A 25,135-nucleotide genomic window follows, 5' to 3' on the forward strand; every position below is an offset into this window, starting at 1 on the left:
GTATTTAAATGAATTTGAACGTGGTGCTACAGCCGGCGTATGAGCAATGGGACAGAGCATCTCCGAGGTAACGATGAAGTGGGAAAATCCCGCACAACCATTTCACTATCGTACCGTGAATATCAGGAATATGGTATAGCATCAAACATCAAATCTCCTACATCGGTGCGGCTGGAAAAAGATCCTGCAAGATCGGGACCAACCAGGACTGAAGAGAAAATTTCAACGAGACACACGGGCAACCCTTCCCCAAATTATTGCAGATCTCAATGCTGGGCTATCAACAAGTGTCAGCGTGCGAACTACTCAAAGAAACATGATCGATATGGGCTTTTGGTGCCGAAGGCCCACTCGTGTACCCTCGATGACTGCACTACACAAAGCTTTACGCCTCGCTTGAGCCTGTCAACACTGACATTGGACTTTTGGTGATGGAAACAGGCTGCCTGGTCGGATGAGTCTCGTTTAGAATTGTATCGAATGGATGGACGTGTACGGGTATGGAGACAACCTCATGAATCCACGGACCCTGCATGTCAGCAGGGGACAGTTCAAGCCGATGCAGGCTCCGTAACGGTGTGGGGCGGGTGCACTTGGAGTGATACGGGACCCCTGATGCGCCTAGATACGACTGTGACAAGTGACAAGTACGTAAGCATCCTGTTTGATCACCTGCATTCATTCATGCCCATTGTCAATTCCGACGGATTTGAGCGATACCGGCAGGACAAAGCGACGCCCAACACATCCAGAATTGCTACAAAGTCACTGCAGGAATACTCCTCTGGGTTTAAACACTTCCGCTGGCCACCACACTTCCCAAACATGAACAGTATTGAGCATATTTTGGATGCCTTGCAACGTGCTGATCAGAAGAGATAGAGTCCTTCGTAGTCTTAAGAATTTATGGACAGCTCAGCAGGATTCATGGTGTCAGTTCCATCCAGCACTATATGGGTATGGTGTCTGTTCTTTCGGACATGTCCGAAAGAACACACCATTGATGACCTGCAGCTGTCTAGAACGAAATTAGAATTATGTATTAATACCTTCAGCTGCTGACGGACGTTGATATGTATCAGCGGGGGCAGGTGAAAATGTGTGCCCCGACCGGGACTCGAACTCGGGATCTCCTGCTTACATGGCAGACGCTCTATCCATCTGAGCCACCGAAGGCACAGAGGATAGTGCAACTGCAGGGACTATCTCGCCTGCGGCTCCCGCGAGACCCACATTGTCACCTTATATGTCCACAAACTACATTCGTAGTATCCCTACCCAACACGCTCATTACTCGTGGAAGACATTCTTACCAAGTCCCGTAAGAGTTCGGGTAATATGTGTGCATCCGCACTGAGGAAGAAGGTCACGGCCGGTATTGCCAGAACTATATACTTATATGGATATGGTGTCTGTTCTTTCGGACATATCCAATGCGGGTATGAATACTCCTACACTGATATTCAAGCCAAACTGAAGAACCTTCAAATGATAACTTCTTCCGGCACATACAAATGCAGTATACTTTCTCGACTCTCCATCTAACTTGACCTGCCAATATGAATCATACAAATAGATTGTTGTAAAATACTTCACTTCATTGAACTTTTGGATCAACTGATCTATATTTTCTGGGTGAGTACATTTTGGTACAATAATTGTACTAATTACACTAACATAGAGTACAAGACAAACCTTTCCACCTGTTTTCGGCACAACGAGAAATGGACTGCAGTAAGGGCTGTTTTCAGTGTCAATTAGATTCCAATCTATCATCCTCTGTATTTCTTGGTCAACTGCATTGGTTGTTTCCAAGGAACAGGACAGAAACTATGGCAGTATGTTCTGTGTGGCTTGACATTCAAATGACGTGTATAACCCTTAATGATACTGGGTTGTTCTTGAAACTCTCTCATATACTTACTTAATAGGATCGACAACTGTGTCTTATGCTCATCCTCAAGGTACTCTGACTCGCTCAACTTCTGTTTTATCTGCTCGGATGTTTCTACTACTTGGATGACTTTAATCAAACTTGTTTTGCATTGCCGGCGCTCTTTCATTATCAGTTGCATCTTTGCCCCTCTGCAGTGTCTTCCATGTTTTCCTTCTTTCCTTAGCAAATCTACCTGGGCTAGGACTCCGTCGATCCAAAAATTTACTTTCGCTATAAAGAAGTCTAATTTTGCGTCCTTCTACCGGATATTTTCTAATCCCAGAACACAGTCGACTATTAATTTATCCACTTCTAGGAACGATAATTTTATCGCGGCATTTCCTAGATCCAATTTTAGCATCGTCTGTGTCTTCAGAGGTTGTGATCACGTGCCAAACGTTCCTAGTATTTTACTATGTTGTGCAGGAAATGTCAGTAACGGGGGTCTTCTTCATTATTTTATTAAATAATGATGCGCCCGTATCCAGAATTACCGTTACTGGAATACCCTCTATTTCCACTTTCCTTGCAGAAATCGGTTCCGGTGAGTATTCCTCCACACATTTTGTTGTGTCAGCACAAAGCTCCTCTTCCATTAATCTTCCTTCGTTGTACCTCACCATTTTTACATTCTGCTCATAGCCCTTACACCTTTTCTCGACCGCGCAGGTTTTCCTAGCGCGATTCATTTGCTTGAACTGCACCTTATCTCACCTCTGTAATAACTGGTGTTCGTTGCCTCCAGTCATTATCCACCGGCATAGAAGATTGTGTCTGGCTATTATTGCCTTGCCAATTCGTAGGATTCGAGTTCACACTATAACCTGGAATGTACCTGCTGTCGTGTCGATTCTGTCTGATTTTCCTGTATCTGAAACTGATGTCATTACCGTTACGCAGATTACGATGTTGGTCGTAATTATTGCAGTGCGGCTGAGCGCGATTTGCATTTGTCTCCTGAATCAGCTGATTGCTCGCTCGGTTGTCGTAAGCATTATTCGACTGCGAGTACGCGCTATGTCTGTCTGGTCTTGCCTTAAAACTCGTATCTTCTTGGATCAAAACAATGGAGTTCAAGACTGACATGAATTGTTGTAAATTCTCCTCCGATGCGGGTATTAACTTCTCTCTCGTCTCAGCCGGAATTTTCGTCTTCAAAATCCGCAGAATATCCTTGTGCGTTATCGGTTCATCCCAGTACCTTGCTTTATTTTAATACTTCTCAAAGTATCGCCGTAGGCTTCCTGCTTTTACACAGAACGTCTCCGAGTTAAAGACCTCTTTTCCTAAATGTTCTTGCACACCCTGTGACCAATACTTAGCAAGAAACGCCTTCTCAAATTCCTCGTACGTCTCGCATGTAGCCATCGTGTCCGTGACCCATAATGCACCATCACGTTGAATATATCCTGAAACGTAACTGATGCTTCAGTCCATGCCCTTGGTAGTCCTCCAGGAAATCGTCGTATAAATACACTGGATTTATGGATTTTCGATCAGGTGAGAACGTCTGAAACTGCCTATATTTCAACAATTTTTCCTCCATTAGCACTGCAGCGTACATATTTCTCAGCGTGCGGCTCTGCATGCATTCCGTTATAATTTATATTTCCCTCCGGCGAGACATGTCCGTTACCATAACATGATTCATGGCTTGAGCCCTGCCTTCGTTCTACTTCACGCAGCTCCTTTCTACAGTCTTTTACTGCCTCTCGCATCTGTTACTTATCTCTGGACATATTTTCAACAGAATTGACTATTTCGTCCTTCCGTTGTTTAAAATTCGGCACCAATTGTTGTTTTACCTTTTTAATTTCTTTAATATTTTCTGCAACTGATAAGCTGCCAATAGGCAATTTGCTTACCGCTTCTTTTATACTTGTTTCTACACATAACACCACCTGGTTTTCCTTAGCGGATGCCCATTCATCTCATTTATTTGAGAAATCCTGTTGATGTTTACCGAAATTCTCTCGTGTCAGCTGAACACATCCAGATGGTATGGTAGGCACAGTTTCTGCAAATTCCACTACGGAAGTTTCTACTTCCTCCTGCTTCGATTTCATGTTTTGCATTGCTTCGGTAATCCTTTTGATTTCCAAAGGAAACTGATTTCGCGCATCTCGCTACTCGATTATCTCATTTGAGATTTGTTGTTGCTGGCTAACTAATGCCTGAATTGCAGCTGACGTGTCTGTTTGCTCTTGACACAAGTCTGCTTTACGATCCATTACACTATTAACACTCATTTGATATAGTATCCAGGAGCATAGATTTCTGTCAGCTAGGAGCGCTGCTGTCGCATTGGATGACAAAAATGAGCAGGAGTGTCGTGACTGTATGTGTTAGACTGTGCTGTTACTGTGTTTGACACTGAGATTACGTTGGAGGTGCTAGCCCTTGATATTGGGGAGTATAATAATTGTTCACGAGATCAGCAACCGGTCTGGTTGATATGCCGTTCCGCCAGCGCTACCCGAGTTCATGTGTGCGATGACCTTGTTCGCAGGGAGATCGCGCTGGAGGTGCTGGGCCGTGAACCGGAGGGCGCGTTCATGGTGCGCGAGAGCACCAGCAAACCCGGCTGCTACGCGCTGTCGCTGCGCGTCCCCAGGGACTTCCAGCCGTCCGGCATCGCGCACTACCTCATCCTGCGCACCGCCAAGGGGTACAAGATCAAGGTGGGTCTACAGTCACTCTAACAATATGATCGAGCGCAGACGCTACCGACTTGTTTTGTTGGCGTCTAATCTGGTTCTCAAGCTTTCAGCCTGCTCCAGTTGTTCTTATGATGCACTTGCTCCAAAAGATTTCTTTCCGAAGTAGTTGGAGGGCCAATGTGAGTTACTGTTCCTGCCTTGTAATAAATGGTATCTTGTCACTATCTGAGACACACAACGAGCCGATTTTTTGTCAACAATCTTATGAATCTAGAATGAAATTTTCACTCTACAGCGGAGTGTGCGCTGGTATGAAACTTCCTGGCAGATTTAAACTGTGTGCCGGACCGAGACTCGAACTCGGGACCTTTGCCTTTCCCCTTTGCCTTTCTGCCAGGAAGTTTCAATCTTATGGATGGTTTTATGCAGAGCGCCATGAATCCCTCTTCATCTCGCAGTACCACTTGCGCTGCACAACCTGCTGCAGTTTGCTGGATGTAATACAATATCAGTCTTCTCCTGCTGCAATTTTCTGGGTGTAATCCGATACCTGTTTTCCCCTATAATTTTTACCCTCTACAGCTCACTCTAGTACCGTGGATGTTATTCCTCGATGTGTTAAGCATGTATTCTCATCCTTTCCGTTCCTCTTGTCAGTCTTCCCCCTACGTCCCATTCTTCACAGGTTCTGCAGAGAATCTACTCATGCCCTGTCTTACCAATCCACCTAATTTTCAGCTTCTATAGCACCACACCTCATAACTGTTCACTTTTGTTCTTCTGTTTTTACCTAGTCGAAAATTCACTAGCACACAATTCTTTGCTGAAAACACACATTCTGCCGGCCGTTGTGGCCGAGCGGTTCTAGGCGCTTCTCCGGAACCGCACAAGTTGGAATCCTGCCTCGATCATGGATGTGTGTGATGTCCTTAGGTTAGTTAGGTTTAAGTAGTTCTGAGTCTAGGGGACTGATGACCTCTGAGTTAAGTCCCATAGTACTCAGAGCCATTTGAACCATTTTTGAACACACATTCTCAGAAATTTCTTCCGCAGATTAAGGCCAGTGTTTGATACTACAGAATTTTCTTGGGCAGGAAAGCCTTCGTCAGTATGCTTTTCATGTCCGTGTTTCGTACGCCATGTGTTATTTTGTTTTCAAGGTAGCAGAATTCCTTTATTTCGTGTACGTCATGTTCCCAAATTTTGATGTTTAGTTTATCGCTGATCTCATTTCTGCTACTCCATTTTAGTTTCGTCTTTCTTCGGTTTACTCCCCGTCCGTATTTTTACTCATTACAGTATTCATTCCATTCAACACGTCGTCTGTTATTTCAATTTCCCTGAGGTTAGGAATGTTATCAGGGATCTTATCATTGTTATCATTTCACCTTGTATTTTAAGCCCACTCTCTAAACTTTCTTTTATTTTCGACATTGCTTCTTTGATGTGTAGATAGAACAGCAGAGACGAAGGACTATATCCCTGTTCGGCACACTTTTTAATCCTAACATTATTATTGTTAAATGCTTTATTATTCCAATCTCTGATCACAAATGAATTTTTTAGACGATGACCAGTTTCAGTCTGTAATGACATCTTCAGATGTGTTTTACATCATGTCCTAAAGTGATACGGCCACGGTGTAAAAAAGATCTGAAGATGGTAATTATAGACTGAAACCGGTCATCATCTAAAGAATTCATTTGTGATCAGAGACTGGAATAATAAAGCATTTTACAGTATTGGATCACTGTTTGTACACGCAATTATGTCGCAGTTGGTGATTCTTATCGTTTCCTTTTGGTTCTTAAGTACATTCTGTATACTGCCTGCCTTTCTGTTTAGATAGGGAGTTTGAACATCTTGCGCTATTTTACATTCTCGAGTTTTTTACGTCGACAAATCCTCTGAACGTCTCTTGATTTTTTAAAATTTTTTTTACAGTCTTCCTTCAATCATTAATCGCAACGTCAGAGCTGCCCTCTAGCGCTCTTACCTTTCCGAAATCAAACTTATCAATACACAACAGATCCTCAGTTCTTTTACTATTCTTCTGTGCATTATTCTTGTCAGCAGCTTGGATGTATGAGCCGTCAACGTGATTGTGCGATAGTGTTGCACTTATCTGCCCTTGCTATCTACAGGATTGCGTGTGTGAACTTTTTTTCGAAAGTCTCACGGTATGTCCCCAGAGTCATAGAGTCTACATACCAACTTTGATAGACGCTTCGTAGCCACTCCCCCTACTCTTAGAAATGCCGAAAGAATGTTATCTACAAATTCTGCCTTATTTGTCTGCAAGCCCTCCAAAGCTCTATTAAACTATGATGCTAACAATCCCCTTTGTCTATGGTTTTTCTTTCACTCGAGTTACGACAGTTTGTCTTTGTAGATGGCGGTGCTTGCCAGTCACAAAATTATTGAAAAGTGCGTCGCAATACACTTGAGAAATTCGTAAGCTTCTTCAGAGTATGACGTTTGATTTTCTTGGAGACAATCAGCCATTCCAACATTCTGTCGCATCTGCCTCCCACAGCATTTCACGTGTGCAAGAAAACAAAGGTATTAGATTTCAATACGTGTTTCCCAGTTTTTCCTTATACTCCCTCTTATTGAATTATGTCTTCTTCCTCAATCAGACGTGAATCTGTAATCACGTCTAGCCGGCCGAAGTGGCCGTGCGGTTAAAGGCGCTGCAGTCTGGAACCGCAAGACCACTACGGTCGCAGGTTCGAATCCTGCCTCGGGCATGGATGTTTGTGATGTCCTTAGGTTAGTTAGGTTTAACTAGTTCTAAGTTCTAGGGGACTAATGACCACGGCAGTTGAGTCCCATAGTGCTCAGAGCCAATTTTAGCCATTTTGTAATCACGTCTCAGGATTTCTTGGTGACAGTGTTTAATCTGCTTAGGGCATGGCCGAATTCCTTCCTTACCTTTCCCTACTCCGAACTCGTGCTACGTCTCCAATTGTCTCGTTATTGACATAAACTTGCAGTTACTTGTCATCTCATGTCATGCCATAATTGGTAGTGCTTTACTACCTTAAACAATGTAGTTGCTGTGGTTCCCTAGCTTTACCCACTTGGACAATGTGCGGAACTGTCTTTAATATACCTCGCAAGTACAATGCATGAATGTAAGAGTACTCAAATAGCCTTTGATAAAGTTACGAATCATACTACATGTAAATGTATTTATTCCTCTATTGCACTGTGTGATTCTGATCATTTCCAAGTCAAAAATACGTAATTCCTAGTTTGATCGGTTTTAGATATTTTAGAAAATTCGACTGATTAAAAATTATGTTGCAGCATAACCCGTTGGAAACAACAAAGTTCCCCAAGTGAACTATCTGTCTTGTCAGTCTGAAGCAGCCTACAGACCTACATGTTTGGTAATGTGGACCCGAATGAACTCCAGAAATGAATGACAACACGGTACGCTTTCTACTAGAGCAGTGCTCACCACTCTTATAAAGATACTGACCTACCATATCGTTCCTAAATCATACTGAGAGCTACGAAAAAAATTAGGGTACAAATGGAAACTTTAAAAAATCTTATATTTGTTGCCTACAAGACCACATTTCTAGTAAATATAAAATGAATTTTAATTAAATTCTATTTAGGAAGAAGAAATTTCAATTCTACACAAGAAAGAGTAGTTAGTAATAAATTACAAATATAAGAATAGATTTTTTTGTATCGGACTAATGAGAAGGATGGCGCTTTTTTGTCGGCAGCAAAATTTTTAGTGTTGAGGGAGTTGGTATTGGCCATTAGAATACAGTTGTGGAAATGTTCGTCTGTCAGTCTGTTTCTGTACTTGTTTTTATAAATTCCATGATGGAAAAAGATACCTCACATGCACGTGTTGTTCTGAACACTGTCTTGACTTTGAGACCAATTTGGACGGAAGCAAGGTATTTTTCTTTAGGAAGACGCTCCCGTCTTATTTGTAAATTATCAAAAGCTATTCTTGCAAAAACAGCCAACTCACCTATATCAGCTATAGCAGTCGATTCGTCAAGTTGAAGGAAAAAATATCAGCAGTGATAAAAGTCAGTTTTAATTTTTGAGGTAACACCACAAGTCATAATCGGAACCATCCTCATTACTGTACTTGCAGAACAATTTGCAGATTTCATAGTAGATATTATCTCAGTTTTATTTTTGAAACTACCAAATAATGAATCTACAGATTCTAAAAATGCTGTTTTAGTTAAGTCACCGTCGTCTTAAGGTTTCTTATTCTGTGCAATTATATTTGAAACTCGGGGCTGTTATGATGACGACGAACGAGTCGTCGCCAATGTTGACTGGTGGCCAACTCTAAATAGGAACATACACATAACAGCAGGTTTGTCAGTAACGTCGATAAGGTACTGGCTGCATGGTCTGGATCTGCAACGACTAAAATAATTAGAATTTGTTGATAAAAAATGATATACATTGTACTTAACTGGTTGTTAAGGACTCTTCTTTGCTGCATACATATAATTATAAACAGATAGCTATTGAGGCGTCACTTAGGCCTTAAGTTACTAAACGCCTTGTTAGAAGTTGCTTCCTATCAACTGAAGACTGTGCTACTTTACTACTTGACATCCCGAGCAAGAGTGGACGAGAGCTCGCTAGAAACTTAATACAAGCCGCGAAGCGGCTGTGGTCGCGAGTCGCGGGTCCAACAACAATAATACGGACCGCGGTCGATAACTGCAGGCCCTAACAAGTGTGGTATCGAACGTTGATATCACAGGAACGACACGCCACCTTGCTAGTTTACTGTTCTCTAATCGTTTAAAAAAGTTAATTGTTGAGTATAAGTTTTGATTTCAACTGTCATACCCCTCCCTCCGTTAGAGCAGAATTCCTGACCCAACGAAGTTGAAATAACGCTCGACGTTCCCTTGCTCCCCATGTGTTACACTGGAATAGCACGTAAACACACTCATTTGCCCTTTAACGAAGTAATCGGTTTCCCATTACAAATGAAAGTGATATTTCCGTTGCATGAATACATCATTATAATAAACCTAACATCAGTGAGTATTTCAAAGTATTCACATTAACAGGTGTCTGATACACACTAGAAAGCCGGCCGGGGGTGGCCGAGCGGTTCTAGGCGCTACAGTCTCCAACCGCGCGACCGCTACGGTCGCAAGTTCGAACCCTGCCTCGGACATGGATGTGTGTGATGTCCTTAGGTTAGTTAGGTTTAAGTAGTTCTAAGTTCTAGGGGACTGATGACCCATAGTGCTCAGAGCCATTTGAACCATTTAGACACACTTGAAAAAAAAAAAAAAAACATGCACAACCACACATTTATACAACCAACTATGAGCCGACTGAGCGTTACCACGCTCTACTGGAAATGTCCTCGCAAGCTATTAGAAGCTCCCGATCGACAGATTGGCGACCACTACTTTAAAGCTTACGGCAGAAGCAACGTGCAAAAACAATCTTATTACCATGAAGCAGACACACACACGCTCGTCAAAGAACGTTCATACCTAATTTTGATTTAGACATCCTTGGTGTTCCAGTTTCAAGTAGACTGCAACCTAATTTTCCATCTCTTCTTAGAACGCCTAACATTTATTTTCCCTTGTGGTGTATGTTGGTATAGGTAATAATTCAACTCACACTCTTTGAATGTATTCATGCAATTTCTTTTTTAGCTCCTCTGTTTTATGAAGTATGCTAACGCTCAGTTCATTTCTAATTTTAGTTTTCTTTTTCCGATCTTTGTTTTTGTAACTTGTTAGGAGTGTCATTTGTGTTGCTTTGGTCCTGCTCTGTTGACTGACATTTGTAGTCCAAATCACTGACTCATACATTAGAGCTGGTCAGCTATAACGTTACAAAATTTTAGTAGTGGTCCTTTCGTACCTCTTTTGAGGAGAGTGTGATTTATAGTACCTACCAATAATAGATATTTTTACAGCTTGAATTCTTTATCATTGGAGGTAATGTATGAGGTCTCATTTCCCAGGTATAAAATTATTTATTTGTCATAGCGGTGTTTTGCTATTCCATCCTCCTTACCACTGAATGCCATTATCTTAGTACCATCATTGGGTATGATGATATTATAATCATTTAATTCCTTGTGCAAGGATGAAAGTGCTGTCTGTAATTAATCTTTCGAGTTCACTAAAGTTATTATATCATTTGCAAAAACGAGAGTATTCATAGCTTCAACATTAAACTTATAATGGTGCACTGATTTACTCTGCCATATCTTTGCATCGTACATGAATATATATTAAGTAATGTGGGTCATAAGGAGCACCTTGTTCACATCTTCAGAGATGGTTCTCGAAAATGGACTTCATTTTTGTACTCTGGTTTGTTTTGTATGACAAAACTTGAAATTACAGTTATTACATGCTGAAATATACCATTCTTTTCAGTACTTCAATTCTGTTAACGTTACCGAAGGTTTTCTCACAATGGATAAAGGCAGTACATATGGGGTTATTGTATTCTCTGTGGTTTTCCATATTTTGGCAGGCGGGGAAAACACTGTCTAATCTTTCCATTCCAAATCCAATCTGTCCTTCCATAAGAAACGATTTTGAAAGTATGAAGGGATGAAAGGTTACTTTGTTAATAATTTCTCATGTATCTTATATCTAGAGTTTGGATTTTTCAGTAGTTGGCCGTATGCAAAACACTGCTTCTTTCTCTTCTGTACGACATATTTCGATACCTATGTTTCCTCTTCTGTGGCTCAAATTTATTTCCGTGAAATATAGTACAAAGTTTATAATCGCATATCTATTGCAGCCATTAAAACAGAAATATGTAATTATATAGGTTTGGTTTGTTTCGTTTGTTCATCTGCAAATTACATTACTGCTGAAAATACATTTGTACACATCGGTTTTGTGCCGTCTTTTTGTCGTTTTGACAGCATGTCATGTGGAAAATAGTCATAAAGAAAATTCGTACATTTTTGAAGCCTACATTTTTGTGGACAGTGGTTATATACACTGGTGTCTAAAATTAAAGCAACAAACTAAAATTTTACAAGGCTGCGTTTATTTTGCCACAAAACAGGTGATAGCAAAGTAGAAACAATGTCAAGGAAACAGAATGTAAACGACTGCAACATGCACAGCAGTAGACGAAAATGTTCTTCGTTTTTTCCAACTTAACAGATTTGCACACCCATTCCGGCAACTGGTTAGTGCTCTCACTATGGGGTGTGATCACCTCTGGCAGCAGTAGAGGCCCGACAACGACGGAGCATTCTGTGAATAACGTTATCAGTTTCATGTTGAGGCAATAAAGCCCATTCTTCCTGCGGACATGTCTTGGAGAGTGGTTATGGATGCAAGCTGTCTCCCTAGTGCAGCCCAGACATGCTCAACGGGATTCAAATCGGGAGAGCGAGCAGGCCACGCCATGCGTGCAGTAACTTCCGTTTCCAAGAAAACATCAACCACTCGTGCTCTATGAGGTCGAGCAATATCGCCCATAAATACGACGTCCAGACGCACAGGACTTTGCAACAACCGTACACGAGGTCCCAAGACCTCGTCTCGGTACCTGACAACCGTTAAAGCTTTCCGATTCACCCGTACAATTTCATGAAGAGGCTTTACAGGAGTCAACATAATCCCCGCCCACACCATTAGCGATCCTCCTCAATATCGGTCTCTTTCCACAATGTTTGCGTCTCGAAATCGCGTTTCACATTCTCTTCAGATGCGAATCCATCGAGAATCACTCTCTAGACCAAATCGGGACTCATCTGTGAAGAAAACATTGACTCCACTCTAGATGTTCCCTCTGCGAAGATGTGTCAGAGGCACACATACAGTTGGTCTCCGACAGTAAAGGCCGCTCTGTCGAAGCCTTCTCTACACCGTTTGCCTCGATACAAAACGTCAAGTGGGTGCTGCGAGGTCAAATTCCAGTTGCCACGCAGTACTAAGGCAATACCGTCGTGGCTTTACAGCCAAATAACGGTCCTCTGTTTCTGATATCACATGTGGCCGGCCCTGCCCTTGTCTCCGTGCCACATCCGAGAAATAACACAACGATTTATGTTAAACCATCGGGCCACATGTGTTTACGACTGTCCTGCTTCCATTCTTCCTGGGCTCTCCACCGTAGAGAGTCTGGCAGGTGTCTCCCATGTGCCATATTGCACCATCTGTGACTGTGCACAACTGCTATTGTGTGTGTGTGGGGGGGGGGGACTACCCGACAAACACTACCCTGTTTGATAGATGCCCTGAAGTCATCATTCGCGTGATTTTCCGTTGACCAAAGTGCCACCTTCCGTAAAGTACACGATCGTGCGGATATTTGTTGATAGCTTGTATGATTATATGGTGAATTAAACTTAGAACAGGAAACAACGACTTGTAGCTTTAATTTTGTACGCCAATGTGTTTTACTGTACTTACATATTTTACCTCTTGTGTTTCTCTGGTAAATTTCTCTTTCTGTTGCTGTTGATTACATTGTTTCCACACTGTTTCTAATGTAATTTAACTCTCACACATTTACTTCTCAAGTATTCACCACAAAACGCGGTTTGTGCAGACACTTGTGTCTACACATTCAGTGAATGATGCTATGTTGTTGTCTCTGCTAATTCTGAGTGTTTCGTGAAAACTGTTGTGGTGTGTCTGTCGGGGGAAAACTGACGTTATGTGACGCGATGTGATGTGGCCTATTGTGGTGTGTGTGTGTGTGTGTGTGTGTGTGTGTGTGTGTGTGTGTGCAAAAAGTGAGTGATTGAGAGAGAGAGAGAGAGAGAGAGAGAGAGAGAGAGAGAGAGAGAGCTGGAAAGATGAGTGGATGGAGTGGGCTTGAGAATGTAACATCTGGTCTCGGATAATTGAGGGTGTTTAATTAGTACGTTTTGTGTGTGGAAGTGTATTTGTATGGACCACTGAGTTTTCCTAACGGTATTTTGTTACACATTTTGTATTTTCGTTCAAGGCTTTCATTCGTTGTATCATTACTTTTTGTGTGGGGTAGTCCTCCTCTGTTGTGAGTTTTTGATAGAGGGTACTGATTTCTCTGGAGGTCTTAACATCAATCTCAGCGTTGTAGGGGTGGTGGTTTAATTGTCAGAGATGATCTGCGAAAGTGGAGTGTGTACTGTCACATTTTAAGACTCCGATGTGTTCAGAATATTTTGTTTTGAAATGTCTGCATGTTTGGCCTATGTAGACCGATTTGCATGGATTACAGTTTGACTGATAGCGTCAAGCTTTGCAGAATTTTTCTGTGGAGATGCTTTGGCTTTTACATTTTTCTGTATGTACTGCTTTGTCAGAATGACATTTCGAGTCTTTATTTCTTTGGGACGTTCCCCAATCTGTGGACGTTTTTGTATATTCAGAGCCTAGACATAAATCTATACAGCTTTAATGTCAGTGCCGCCAGTAGACTGCTGTTTATTTGCAGTGTTACATTTACACTCAATCATGATTTCGGCTTCAAAGTGCCATTATCAAGTGTTTTCTGAAATCAGATTAGACAATAACAGTGAAATGCATAACAAGTGTTATAAACATATAAGAATCCACATTTATAATGCTTACTTTCAAGATGGCATACTGTCGTATTAAAACACACTATTAGACAGTCAAGCGTCTATATTTCTGTCAGATCCTACTGCTTTATTTCATCACTGAGTATACCATCTTGACTGAATGACAATGGGCTAAGTGTCAAATTGTCTTGGTCAAAGAAATTCCTGTTACAAGCATGTGACTTTTTCTTTTTTTTATCTTTGGACTCAGTGTCCGGCAGGATAGGAAAAGTTAGGAGCAATTTATTTTCTTTGGAAGTTGTTACATCTTTGCAGTACTTTTTTATCTTGGTATATACGAGTTAGAGTTGGCGATGTGTTAATTTCATGTACAAAGCTGTACATTTACCTATTAAAACGTACTTTAGACAACGTCAGTGATTAGCTGGACTGTTATATTTATGGATGCAGCGAATATTATGGAGAGGTTTGTTACTGTTTATGTTTATGTGCAGGCAACTTCACTGTATACTAAGATAAACAGGTACTGCCAAAATGTAACAACTACCATAGAAAATAAATTGCTCCTCATCCTTCTTATCCTACCGGACACTGAGTTCAAAGATTAAAAAGGAAAGAAAAAGTCACCTGCTTGTAACAGGAATTTCTTTGACCAAGACAATTTTACTCTCAGCCAATTGTCATTCAGTCAAGATGGTATACGCAATGATGAAAGAAAGCAGTAGGCTCTGCCAGAAAATAGACCCTTAGACTGTATAATTGTGTATTTTAATACGACAGTATGTCGTCTTACGCAATTTATAACAATTGTAATTAATCATTATGAATGTGGATTCTTATATGGTTATATCACTTGTTATCTATTTCACCGTTATTGTGTAATCTGCTTTCAGAAAACACTTGATAATGGCAGTTTGAAGCCGAAATCATGATTGTGTAAGTGTACATGTAACACTGTAAATAAACAACAGAAAGTCAGTACCAGCCGGCCGAAGTGGCCGTGCGGTTAAAGGCGCTGCAGTCTGGAACCGCAAGACCGCTACGGTCGCAGGTTCGAATCCTGCCTCGGGCATGGATGTTTGTGATGTCCTTAGGTTAGTTAGGTTTAACTAGTTCTAAGTTCTAGGGGACTAATGACCTCAGCAGTTGAGTCCCATAGTGCTCAGAGCCATTTGAACCATTTTGAAGTCAGTACCGCCATCAGACTGTTGTTTATTTACAGTGTTACATGTACACTTACACAATCATGATTTCGGCTTCAAACTGCCATTATCAAGTGTTTTCTGAAAGCAGATTACAGTATATTATGGCTGTGGCCCCGAATTATGAAAAAATTATCAAATCCGTACAGCTTTAATTTGTGCGAGATGTAACGGTATGATGATGCAAGGGAGTGATCTGTGATAAAATATACTACTTTCAACGTCAAACTTCATCCTTCTTTCCTTCCTTTCATTAGTCACAGTATATAATACCGGGTGATCAAAAAGTCAGTATAAATTTGAAAACTTAATAAACCACGGAATAATGTAGATAGAGAGGTAAAAATTGACACACTTGCTTGGAATGACATGGGATTTTATTAGAACAAAAAAAAATTAACAAAATGGCCGACAGATGGCGCTGGGCAACAAAATGTCAGTGACTGCGCATGACAATTGTGTATAAAAGGAGCTGTAATGAGAGAGAGAATCAGAGGCGCCAGCAGTCGCAGCATGTTGACGTTACCTGAAAAGGCGCTTTTAGTGAAGCTGTATTATCAGAATGGGGAATGTGCTAGTTTGGCGTTACGATCCTATCGCCATAGGAAGGGGATTCGAACGGGTAAAGGTCCGTTGACAAATGCAGATGTGGCGAGAATAATTTCGAAGTTCGAAGCCACGGGTTGTTTAGACGATAGACCCCGTAGTGGCCGACCGAGCACAAGGCGTAATGCTGCTAAGACAGTTCAGGAAGAAATGGAGACTGTAGCGGGTTCGTCTATGCACGGGGAAGTCAGTGCTCGTGCAGTCGCACGTCGCACTGGCATTCCATACACTACTGTTTGGTTGGCACTGAGGCGTACCCTCCGATGCTATCCGTACAAAATCCATCAGCATCATGAACTGTTTCCTGGCGATTTAGTGAAGCGGAAGGCATTTGAGGTGTGGGCGTTTCAAAAGATGGCGGAAGATGACGATTGGTTGAGCAACGTGTTGTGGACCGACGAAGCTCATTCCACGCTCCGAGGGTCTGTCAACGCCCACAACTATAGAATTTGGGGTACCGAAAATCCTAGATCTGTCGTGGAAACTACACTGTACGACGAGAAAGTCACGGTATGGGTTGGATTCACCACATCTACCGTTATCGGGCCTTTTTTCGTCGAGGAAATGCGTGATTCTGGTTTTGTAACTGCTACCGTGACGGGTGAGAGGTACGCCGATATGTTACAGAATCGCATCATCCCCGGCCTGGCTGATAAACACCTGCTGCAACGTACGATGTTTATGCAGGATGGCGCTCCACCCCATATTGCTAGACGCGTGAAAGATCTCTTGCGTTCGTCGTTTGGTAGTGATAGTGTGCTCAGCCGCCACTTTCGTCATTCTTGTCCTCCCAGGTCCCCAGACCTCAGTCCGTGCAATTATTGGCTTTGGGGTTACCTGAAGTCGCAAGTGTATCGTGATCGACCGACGTCTCTAGGGATGCTGAAAGACAACATCCGACGCCAAACCTTCACCATAACTTCGGACATGCTTTACAGTGCTGTTCACAACATTATTCCTCGACTACAGCTATTGTTGAGGAATGATGGTGGACATATTGAGCATTTCCTGTAAAGAACATTATGTTTGCTTTGTCTTACTTTGTTATGCTAATTATTGCTATTCTGATCAGATGAAGCGCCATCTCTCGGACGTTTTTTGAACTTTTGTGTTTTTTTGGTTCTAATAAAACGCCATGTCATTCCAAGCATGTGTGTCAATTTGTACCTCTCTATCTACATTATTCCGTGATTTATTCAGTTTTCAAATTTATACTGACTTTTTGATGACCCGATACATTCAAGAAAATCTCATACCTTGAATCTGCTGCTCGGTGTTCACAGTGAATTTCTCTCTCTTTCCGCAGGGCTTCACGAAGGAGTTTTCGAGCCTGACCGCGCTGATCACGCACCACTCTGTGATGCCGGAGCTCCTGCCCGTTCCGCTGTCGCTCAGCCGCTACAACCCCAGCTTCGCCAAGTCCGACTCCAACAAGGACAGCGCCGACACAGACTCCGACCCAGACTACAATACGCTGTCCGACTTCCGCAAGATGATGGCCGACCTCTCCCTGTAGACCCTGCTCCGTCGATACAGGACACAATATACAACTAGTTCACAGCGCTACATGTAGCTGATACGAATACCTTCGTGATTTAACAACAGAGTCAGTGTTATATCCTGTGGCTGACTATCCATGTCTTTGCACGCGTCAGTTAACTACCACCTTTCATAAAAGAGTGTTACTACATTTTCACTGCTGGTGGGCGCGAGAAACGAGGGTGGAAATACAGACTACAGAGGGGTATTTTCACCAGAGATGAAACCAAGTGATTATGACAAGTTACAGGAGCTCCATTGTACAATTTCAGCATCAATCTCAGTAATTGTGACTCGAAACCTCATTAAATTTCTTGGTTTCAAAGCCATTTTTGCTGTCTCTTATATGTACTCAACTTATTTTATGTATTTTTTTGCTTCAACTTCAATTTAAAATTATTTTACTCAGATTTACTCATTTTTCCATAAATCTGTAAGGATTTCCTTGATAATCGACCTACACTACTTGCCCGTACAGTGAAATTCAGTATTCACAGCCATTTCAGAAATTTATGTATCCTCCATCATATATTTGTTCCGTTATGGTTTTCAGCTTTCACAAAGATTACCATAGGGAATACAAGCTGACGCTCTACACGCGTGCCAGCATCCGACAAATGATGAAAAATCTTTTTCACTTAATCAAGAGAGAAGCTTGCAAGTCATGGTTTAAAAAAAAAAAAGTAATTTCCATAATTCGACGCTTCGTTTCCCATGTAGATTAGGGCAATTTGATGTTTCAATGATCACTATAGAGCTCACTGGTATTCTACACTTGATGCGAAGAAATTTACATATTTATGATGAAAGACCTTCACGTATGTTGAGTTCTTAGCTACTGCCCTCACCCTTAAAGGCTCCTAATACTCAACTTGAACCACATATAGTGATTTCAGCACACAGGTATGCCAGCTAATCCTACACATACACATCATATCGATCAGTAACTGGAGACGTCAACGTGAGGTCTTTCCCATTTTACGTTCTGTAAGTGTCCTACATTACGTTTTATGGTGTTACATTTTCGATTCGTAATAATGAACATATTCACTAATTAAACGTACGTAATAGACCCAAAAGTCATTTATATATATAAAACATAAAACAGTGCGTATAAAAGCGACTTAAATGAGAATTGCACTTAATAGCAATGTAAAACATGATTCGTGGTATTACAAGGATACTATACGTTTCTGTTGTTCACTGTAGCTGTGAACATCTATGTATCCTTAAAATTAAAAAAAATACACTTGACTTGCTTTGAGTAGCTTTCAATCACACCATTATGTTTTCAAGCACCATCGCAGCTGTAGTCCATTTCCATGTGTGAATTAGTACAGTAACCCTAAAGAAGAAACATATCGCACTTACGATAAATCTGGAAATATATTTTTGTAGGAATGAAAATACTTCCGACATGGCGACAAAAGAATGCGCATTATGCATTACATCCGCAACTTAGTAACACGAATCTGTAATCTATAGTGGTGATTTTCTGTTTAAGGTTCAGTGTTCCTTCTGCATTTATAGAGAGACGAATTTAGTGGACGAAGTATAACAATAGTTTTATTTAGAAATCTATACGTGGGCATTTTGTAGGATATACTCACCTTTTTTATTAAATGTTGGGAAATATTGGAAACAAGCTGGAGAAACCCGACATCAAATGTTAACTACCACATACATTATATTTACAGAAATTGTTGACATATGTGATTTCAATAAGATCTGTCTCTAAAAAGTGTAAGAATAGTATGTAAATGGTTCTTAAAGTGGCACGACAATAGTATCTATCCAAGTAATGAATCTATGTCCTTAGCTTAAGGAAGATGTTTTGCTTTGTAACCAAAGTGCCAAAAACGTGAGTGAACTGCTTAGCAGATGAGTCGTTGCTGTGTTAAAGTATATTAAGTAATGATGTCTATGCATAGCTCTAGTCAGGCTCTAAAATGATGTGTTACTTAAAAGTATATAAAGTTTATTTACGTGTTTATACTCAGCAAATGCAATTGAATAATATATTCTTGAGATGGTTCTAGTCAAGAACTGTTGCACTGATGGCTTGTTAATGGTAAGAATAAAGATTGACTGACAGCAAATGGAATGTCTTCTTTTTTTATTGGACCGTCGTGCCCCTTATTCCTCAGTGCTGAAACTGTCTCTCACTACAAGTTCAAAAACGATTAAGAGTCTACAGTTTAGTCTCCTTTCAGCTCATTTATGGCTACATTGTTACAGTGCGATGTTCTTAAGACGTTGTTGCTCACAACTACATACGAATACTTTCCTACAAGGACGTAGGGATTTAGATTACGACATGGAAGCGAAGATTGTGTTGATTCCCCGCTAACGCCAAAGTTGAAGAACACCCTAGATTTTGACTAGTATTTTATTTTCTAAGTAACGGTTCTTAATCCTACCACTGGAAACTTAACACATCATGGTCCATCACCCGTCTTGCATACTATACGGAGCAAAGGAAGTCTCTGAGCTTAACCAAACGCCTGTTTTAAATCCATCACGTACGGAGTAAACTATGTGCACTAAACTGGGAATTTTAATTATTTTGTATCAATGCTGTACCCTCCTTGCATCTATTGGTAGCATGCTGAATCCGCCGTACTTTCTATTTATCGTGAATTATATCCGTTAGGGCAGTGGGAAGTATGCATCTCATAAAATTACGTCGTTGTAAAGGACCTTGGGAAGTATGCTTGCCACCAAGGTAGATGCTCCAAGGCGCATGGGAAATATAGTTACTGCAACGTTAACATTTCTTTTTAGTATTTGGCAACTATACTTACCACCATCTTTATGGGTTTCCTAAGATTTTGAAATAAGTCTTCATCGCTGGATATGCCGACAGTGTACGAAATGGATAAAAGCTGCTGCAACAACAACAACTTCGTTTGGCGTTGGAACACATACATTCGTTTTTACAGTATATCTTATGATGACTTGTAACAGCTCATTTCTTCATTGTAAAGTAAATGAAATTTCTAAGATTGCTTTCACATCGTGGTAAGTAAAATGAAAACAGAAAACGCTGTTTTTTCTTTCACGTGTAATCGCTTATATAAGGGAAGTGGGAAATCCGCAGACTACTATAATTTAACGGCTCACACTAGGGCCGTGGAGGATATATACATAGCGCCACAGGTTTTGGTCGTAAACAACAAAAATAAAATTATCACAAAATAAATATAGCCAGCTGATCAAAACTCTAGTTCAATACAAAATAAAATAACTTAGCTCTGTCGCTACAAAAAAATGCGCCCACGGATGTGTGAAGAACGGGTAAATTGTACAAATTTTGGTTGTAATTGGATCGATGGTCGCACCATTGAAGGAAATGAAATAAGAAAATATTCATTAAGAGTAATTAAATGTAAGAAAATGGCGTCACAAAAACGGTTCACATATTTGTTAATTACTTAGGATAGTTAGTCATTTTTAGTGAATTAAAACAATGTCTTGCAGTGGTGAAGTCGTGAATATAACAAAGGAATGTGATTTAATTGTACTGTGATGGAAATTGAAAGTGATACACCATGTCACCAGTCGGAAATTCTGTGTAGAGATTTTTGACACAATGGGTTCTAACTGACAAGAGAATACGGTACATTCAGACCTACCCTGAAATAAATGCACTGTCAAAATCTTAGCTGCTGAGACCCACAGCATGAAAAATACTTAAGTCACTCATTTCTCCCTCACGAATAACAGCTCACAGCAGCGGTTTGTAAGGCACTTCCTGCTAGCATGCGAATGAGTGAAAAGCAAAAACAGTCTTGAAAAGAGAACGTAGCGCCACCTAGCGCCACCTGTCCTACACCCTTCTTAATCCGAAACCTTCGTTCTTGGTCATCCGCTCTTATTGTTCCCTCTTGGGTCTCGTACATAATGTATATTACCCATATTTCTCTATAGCCTACCCCCTGTATTTCCTAGAGTCTCGAACGTATTGCACCACTTTCCAGTATCGAACGCTTTTTCCAGGTCGACAGATTCTATGATCGTGTCTAGATTTTTTATTTGTCTTGGCTCCATTATCACCCACAACGTCAGAACTTCCTCTCTGGGGCCTTTACTTACCCTAGAGACAAATTGATCGTCATCTAACGCGTCTTCAATTTTCTTTTCCATTCTTCTTTATATTATTCTTGTGAGTAACTTGGATGCATGAGCTGTTAAGCTGATTGTGCGATAATTCTCTCACTTGCCAGCTCTTACAATCTTCGCAATTGTGTGGGTGCTATTCCACAGGTCAGATGGTATATCGCCAGAGTCATACATTCTACACACCAGCGCGAATAGTCATTTTGTTTACACTTCCCCCAATGATTTTAGAAATTCTGATGTAATGTTATCTATCCCTTCTGCCTTATTTGATCTTAAGTCCTCCAAAGCTCTCTTAAATTCTGATTCTAATACTGGATCCCCCATCTCTTATATATTTACTCTGTTTCTTCTTCTATCACATCAGACAAATCTTCCCCCTCATATAGGCCTTCAGTATACTCTTTCCACATATCCGCTCTCTCCTCTGCGCCCGCATCTCGTGGTCGTGCGGTAGCGTTCTCGCTTCCCACGCCCGGGTTCCCGGGTTCGATTCCCGGCGGGGTCAAGGATTTTCTCTGCCTCGTGATGGCTGGGTGTTGTGTGCTGTCCTTAGGTTAGTTAGGTTTAAGTAGTTCTAAGTTCTAGGGGACTGATGACCATAGACGTTAAGTCCCATAGTGCTCAGAGCCAGCCATTCTCTCCTCTGCATTAGCAGTGGAATTCCCGTTGCACTCTTAATGTTATCACACTAGCTTTTAATCTGACCGAAGGTTGTTTTGCATATGCTGATTCAGTCTTTTCGATGATCTTTTTTTCTATTTCTTCATATTTTTCATGCAGCCATTTCACCTTAACTTCCCTGCACTTCCCATTTGTTTCATTCTTCACCTTAACTTCCCTGCACTTCCCATTTAGTTCATTCCGAAGTGACTTTTGTTTCTGTATTGTAGAATGACCTTGAAAATTTTTTTACTTCCTTCTCTCACCGATGAACTGAAGTATTTCTCCTGTTACCCATGGTTTTATCGTAGCTACCTTCTTTGTACCTATGTTTTTATTTCCAACATCTGTGATTGTCCGTTGTCCTTCCCTCTTCAACTGAACTGCCTACTGAGCTATTCATTGTCGCAATATCTATAGCCTTGGGGATATTAGAGTGTATCTCACCATTTCTCAATACTTCCGTATCCCACTTCTTTGCCCATTGATTCTTCCTGACTACAGTATTAAACCTTAGCGTACTCTTCATCACCACTACATTGTGATCTGAGTTTATATCCTTTCCTGGATACGCCTTTCCTCCAGTGTCTTACTTCGGAATCTCTGTCTATGATGTAAACGTACTGGAATATTCTTGTATCTCCCGGCCTTTTCCATGTATGCCTCGTCCTCTCGTGATTTTTGGAAACAGTATTCGCTATTACTAGATGAAATTTTTTGCAGAAATCGGTTAGTCTTTGTCTTCTCTCATTTCTAGTATCAAGCCCCTATTCTCCTGTAATGCTGTCTAGTACTCCTTCCCGCACAACAAGATTCCAATCCCTCATGACTACTCAATTTTTATGTCCCTTTAAGTACTGAATTATCTGTTAAATATCCTCACATACGTTCTTTATCTCTTCATATTCGGGTTGCGATGTTGCATGTATACTTGAGCTTTGGATGTCTGTGTTGGTTTGCTGTCGATTCTTAGTGAGAACAAGTCTACCACTGAACTCTTTACAGTAACTCCCTCTCTGCCCTACTTCATAACAAGTCCTACTGCCGTTATACCATTTTCTGCTGCTGATCAGAAATTATTGTCTTCTTTAGATTTCACGTCACCGCCCCCTCCCCCCCCCCCCCCCACCCCCCACCCCTACTATATCTAAATTGAGCCGCAGCATTTTGTAGCTTCCTTACCACGTTCAAACTCGGGACATCCCACGCTCAGACTCGTAGAACCTTACCCTTTCGTTGGTTATTCAGTCTTTTTCTCGTGGTCACATGCCCCTTGGCAGACCCTTCAGGAGATACGAATCGGGGACTATTCCGGAATATTTTACCAATGGAGAATTCATCGTGACACCTTTTCACATTCAACACGTCGTGTGGGTACATATTATGTGTCTTTAACGCAGTGTTTTCCATTGGCTTCTGCATCCTCATGCCCTTCATCACTGCTGTTCTTCCGCCTTTATGGGCAGTTTCCGAACCCAAAGGCAAGAGAGTGCCCTAAACCTCCGTCCGTTCCTCCGCCCTCCTTGACAAGTCCGTTGGCTGTACGAGGGTGACTTCTTATGCCAGAAAGTTTTGAGCGCCATTGCTGATGATTTTTAGTCAAAATTTAGCCAGTGACGTTGTTCAGACCCGAGACCGAGGACATTTTGATTACCAATCAACCAAGACCACGGGTGCTTAAGATGAATGTCCTAGAAATTAACTATTAAATAACACATATGTAGGTTTTAAGGAGAGGTAAATGATTTCAGTTGCACACCACGTTCTTTATATTTCATCTTTGGAAGCTTGAAGAAATTGAATGGATTCCAAATTACTGTGAAACTCTGGAGCCTCTAAAAAGGAGATTCTATTAGGAAGCATGTACCAAGGAATTACAAAAAAAAAAAATAGTTTATTTTACCCTCATCTCACACTTTGCGATACCAAAAGGGCAACTGATAATTATTGTGAATATTAAATGAGATGCAGATTCGAGCCAATAGTAACTGTGAACAGTTGTGTTAGGGAAACTATCGAAGGTAACTGAAAGGCTACTATTTGGCAGTACGAACAGTTTCGTGTCAGCGCTCCATGCCTTCAGATGCAGCCCAATTCGTTCCGGTCTGAACCAGCTGCACGCCAACCGTCACATGCTGGCTGTACTGTCCCATTAACGATCCAGGTCTTCATGTCGCTACCTACCACCACTCTAGACTTCGCCGTGTAGGCACATCACACATAAAGTCATAGGACAGTCATTTCTGTTGTATGTAATTGTGTGGATATTCATTCGAGGACATTATAACCGAGTTTCGTGCTATAACTAAAGTTATTCTTTTAAAGAGTCTCTCATCATTCTTCAGACAGAGGACGCTTTAGTGACATGTGAATGTAACGGTTAGTTACATGTAAAACCAACCCAAAATGCTTGAAAATACAAAAGATAAATGAAATACACCATTGTCAAAAGAAAGAAAGGTGTGTTCAGATTGCGACTATGGAAGGTGGCCTCTGGTGGTGTCTCATTGCGCGGGCAGTCCACCAGCAATGCGTGCGGTGATAGCGGTGGCACAAGCAGTCCATCAGCGTCCGAAAAGCCCAAACTGGATCTCATAAGACATTAACTATAGCTTGGCCTAGACTGTTAGTTCTTAAGTTACATACCATAGTCACTGGTCCCATCCTAAGTAACTGTATTACACATGTGTGCTCTCTTGTCTTTTCGCCGTGATTGGTTAAGGGGACGCAATCGTCAGCGTATAAACTATGGCTGACCATACTGACGTTAGTAAGCTTTACTCCAAAACTACTTGTTCAATCCAAACCAAACCTAAAAGGTGAAAAATTATGCATTGTTATCATAAAAGCATTTCACAGAAAACCACGTGATCCACACCGGTTCACG

The 25,135-nt window shown here is 41.2% G+C and overlaps 1 protein-coding gene and 1 non-coding gene across 2 annotated transcripts in view; one reads left to right on the forward strand and one right to left on the reverse strand.

The window, feature by feature from the left end:
* Positions 1 to 19,563, forward strand: part of LOC124612460 (SH2 domain-containing protein 5-like) — a 378,639-nt gene extending 359,076 nt beyond the window's left edge. The window contains exons 7-8 of the mRNA XM_047140727.1: positions 4,446 to 4,617; positions 17,234 to 19,563. Of these exons, the coding sequence (XP_046996683.1) occupies positions 4,446 to 4,617; positions 17,234 to 17,443 (382 nt within the window). The 3' untranslated portion in view covers positions 17,444 to 19,563. The remainder of the gene's footprint in view (positions 1 to 4,445; positions 4,618 to 17,233) is intronic.
* Trnat-ugu lies at positions 1,103 to 1,177 on the reverse strand. The gene has a single exon. It is a non-coding gene; the product is annotated as a tRNA-Thr (tRNA).
* Positions 19,564 to 25,135: the final 5,572 nt, after the last annotated feature.

This window comes from Schistocerca americana, chromosome 1 (assembly GCF_021461395.2).
Source record: "Schistocerca americana isolate TAMUIC-IGC-003095 chromosome 1, iqSchAmer2.1, whole genome shotgun sequence".
In the NCBI taxonomy this organism is placed as follows: domain Eukaryota; kingdom Metazoa; phylum Arthropoda; class Insecta; order Orthoptera; family Acrididae; genus Schistocerca; species Schistocerca americana.